Below are 3,375 nucleotides of genomic sequence, written 5' to 3'. Positions count from 1 at the left end.
CCGGTGTGTCACATGGATCAAGGTTGCCTGAGACGCCGCGCCTCCGTCATCTGCACCGATCCTTTACAATGCATCTCCTACGAAGGGGCATGAACCTCTTGCAAAAAACTGTGAGCATTACACTCCTTGCATGCTTTTCACCCGGTGTCAATCATTTAATGTAATCCTGGGCGTTTATTTTCACCTGACAGGGGGAGTTTCTCCGGTTGGATGTATCGCATGGAAGTAACACATTATTCCGAACAGTTCCTTTCCCCTCCATCAGGTGGCCCGGCTGGCCAGGCGGAGTCAGTATAGAGACGGCATGTTTTTTGTGAGGGTACCTAGCATAGGGGACAAGGGTAAGGGTAGAACATGCAAACTGAACACAGAAAGGCCCTTTGGCCAACCTCACCCTAAGGTATGGGCACTGATGACGCGGAGGAGAGAACACACCCCCGGCACCCACAGCGTCCCCAGCAGGAATCGAACCCAGAACTTTCTAGCTCTGAGGCGACAGCGCAACCGACTGTGCCACCGCAAATGATACCGGCACTAATTGCCATTGTCAGGATAGCATAACAACGGTTTGTGTTGTGTACAAAGGTCTTAAAGAATATACAAGGACAAATCCGGCAGCTGAAAAATAAACCATAGACATTGTCATTGAGTATATTTGTTGTCTAAGAATATCCAAGATAATAAATATTGTAATCGGGCACAATTTATACAGTCCGAGTCAGAGAGACAGGGATATAAGGGATGTCACCGGCAGTGACGTGTTTTACATGCAGCGTGGCACGCCGACGCACAACGTGAGCGACAGATCTGTTACTAAATCCGATCAGTTGTGTTCAGCACGTTGACATTGGGCAGCGTGCAGCAAGAAAGCCTGGGAAACAAACATAACAGGATTCTTTTCCCTCCATAACAGGACTGTGGGCAGGATGGGAGCCTCATTTTCAACCCCTGCTCCTCCACCTGTCCCGACCGCCAATGCTGAGGCCATGGTGTTGGCCCCCCCTCAGGGCTGTCCCATGCACCACGATCCACAGCCCGTCAAAGTGTCTCCTCCGTCAGAGTGTCCCATGCACCAAGCGGCCCAGCCAGTAACAGTGTCCCCGCCATCAGAGTGTCCCATGCACCAAGCACAGCCAGTAAGTGAGTGTCCCATGCAAGCAGCGGCACCGGCTGGTCCAGCACATCAGGACAGGGCTTACAAGTTTGTGGGATGTCCAATGAAGGGAGCATCGGCAGGCATGAAGAGTGACATCGACCCGACAAACATGATGCCTCCTCCTAACCAGATGCCCGCTCCAGACCAGCCCTTCCCGCTGCCCGTCAACCGACAGGAGTCCCAGATCCCTCAGCACGGCTCAGATAGGAACTGGGTCTACCCGTCCGAACAGATGTTCTGGAACGCCATGCTCCGGAAGGGGTGGCGCTGGCGTGAGGATGACCTGGGTCCACAGGACATGAGCAACATCATCAAGATCCACAACCAGAACAACGAGCAGGCCTGGCAGGAGATCCTCAAGTGGGAGGCTCTCCACACAGATGAATGTCCATGTGGTCCCTCTCTCAAACGGTTTGGAGGTAAAGCCAAAGACTTTTCTCCCAGGGCACGCATTCGCCACTGGATGGGGTACGAGCTGCCGTTCGACCGCCACGACTGGATCGTGGACCGCTGCGGGAAGGAGGTGCGCTACGTCATCGACTACTATGACGGAGAGATCAACAAGGACACCTACGAGTTCTCCATCCTGGACGTCCGTCCCGCCTTCGACTCCCTGGACGCTGTCTGGGACCGCGTGAAGGTGGCCTGGTGGCGTTGGACCTCCGAGTGACTTTGTCACTCGTTTTCTTCTCATTCGTTGGGACGTGACGTGTTGAGAGCTTTTAGGTCTGCCATTTTCAAGAACATGCCCAAAATGGGAACACCAATGTGGAAAGAACTTAATTCATACTCCATCGTTCAAGGATCTACAAGCTTAGAATGTGTCACAGACCCACGGTGCTCGCTTGTTTATCAGTTCTTTCTGGCAAGTGACACTGTCATACTACTTAAGCTTAACCCATTCCCTGCGAACTTAAAATATGGATGTGCGCTAAAACTGCCGGGAAATAGCTATATTTTATTAACATGATAGGGTATAATTTCATTGTTTTCAAAGCTATGATGATAAACCACCACCAAAAAGACCACTAGAGCGCGCCATCGTAACACTAAAACTTTCAGAACAATCCATGTTTGAAGGATGGATAGGTGACGTCGCTCCATTGATTCACAATGGGAGACACGGCTATAATCAGTGGCGCACCATATGTGCTCATTACTGCTCAATTCGCGCTTGATCGTCTAAACCAACATCGGTCTGGGCAACGGATTGTATACAGACGCCACGCACAAAATTTCCGAATCAAAATCCGACCTAGTGAAGCTGCGTAATGGACGATGGTTTGTATTGAGCTAAACGGCTAGCAGGCGCTATTGTAAACAGACGAGGCCTGGTTTAGCGGTGACGTCATCAGCATATCCTTTTTTTTTCACGGTCTCTCGTTATAAACAGCTAAAGGTAAGGGAATCCATTTGCTCCGTCAAAATACCCAAATAAATCCTTAAAAAATGCTTTTATATAAAAGTCGATCCAAAGTCGATCGGCAGAGCCGCTCCTAATAAGAATGTCGTTTTAAAAGTCGACCCGCAGGCAAGAAGTTTTAAAGGACTCGAAGTATCTCGCACACACACAGATGCCGTACCGGACAACCGCTTTTGGTAAAAAACAGTCCAGGGCTGTTCAATCTGGGATGACCTACCTCTAACAATAAGAGATTGTTTGTCATTTCCATCTAAATACAATCTAAAAGAATGGTTACTCGACAATCAAACCTGTGAGTGTGACCATGTATAGTCTTAATAGCTTAGTGCTTGTATGTATGTTTTTAATGCTTTCTCTCCTAATGTAGGGTTCTGTTTGTTGGTATGTGTTGTTTTGTTTTCATGTGGGGACTGCGGATGAAATTTAACATTCTTGCTAAGTCCGGTGTATTTACATTGCATTTGTGTAGTGTTCATTAATATGCATTGTCCCGTCGAAATAAACAAATAAAGTAAAGTAAAGGATCTTCAAACCCTACGAGAAGCTCTGTCTCCTTCCACATCACAGTCCATGGATAGCAGCAGCTCTGACCATGAACCAGCTGCCGCTCAAACTGACACATCTGTAGCCAGCCGGAAACGAGGAGATGACACTGACGAACCAAGATCTTACCAAGACTCTGCCGGGACAAGTATAGATAGATCTGATGACTCATGCAGGAAAGCAGACCACATATGTAAACACTGTGGTAAGAGTTTCCGTAAGTTAAATTCGCTGAGGACACACAAGCGTATCC

General features: G+C 48.7%; 1 protein-coding gene across 1 annotated transcript; it reads left to right on the top strand.

Annotated features, from left to right (window-relative positions):
• Positions 1-926: 926 nt before the first annotated feature.
• Positions 927-1,826, top strand: LOC308286803 (holocytochrome c-type synthase-like; the record flags this gene model as incomplete). The annotated part of the gene is made up of 1 exon (XM_080727927.1): positions 927-1,826. One exon carries the CDS (start codon positions 927-929, stop codon positions 1,824-1,826), a length of 900 nt encoding a protein of 299 aa, XP_080584053.1.
• Between the last annotated feature and the right edge of the window lie 1,549 nt (positions 1,827-3,375).

The sequence above is a fragment of the Nannobrachium achirus genome (genome assembly GCF_963921795.1).
Source record: "Nannobrachium achirus genome assembly, chromosome: 6".
NCBI classification, from domain to species: Eukaryota; Metazoa; Chordata; class Actinopteri; order Myctophiformes; family Myctophidae; genus Nannobrachium; species Nannobrachium achirus.
The sequence above is the reverse complement of the archived record's forward strand: the minus strand, read 5'-3'. Positions and strand labels throughout refer to the sequence as shown.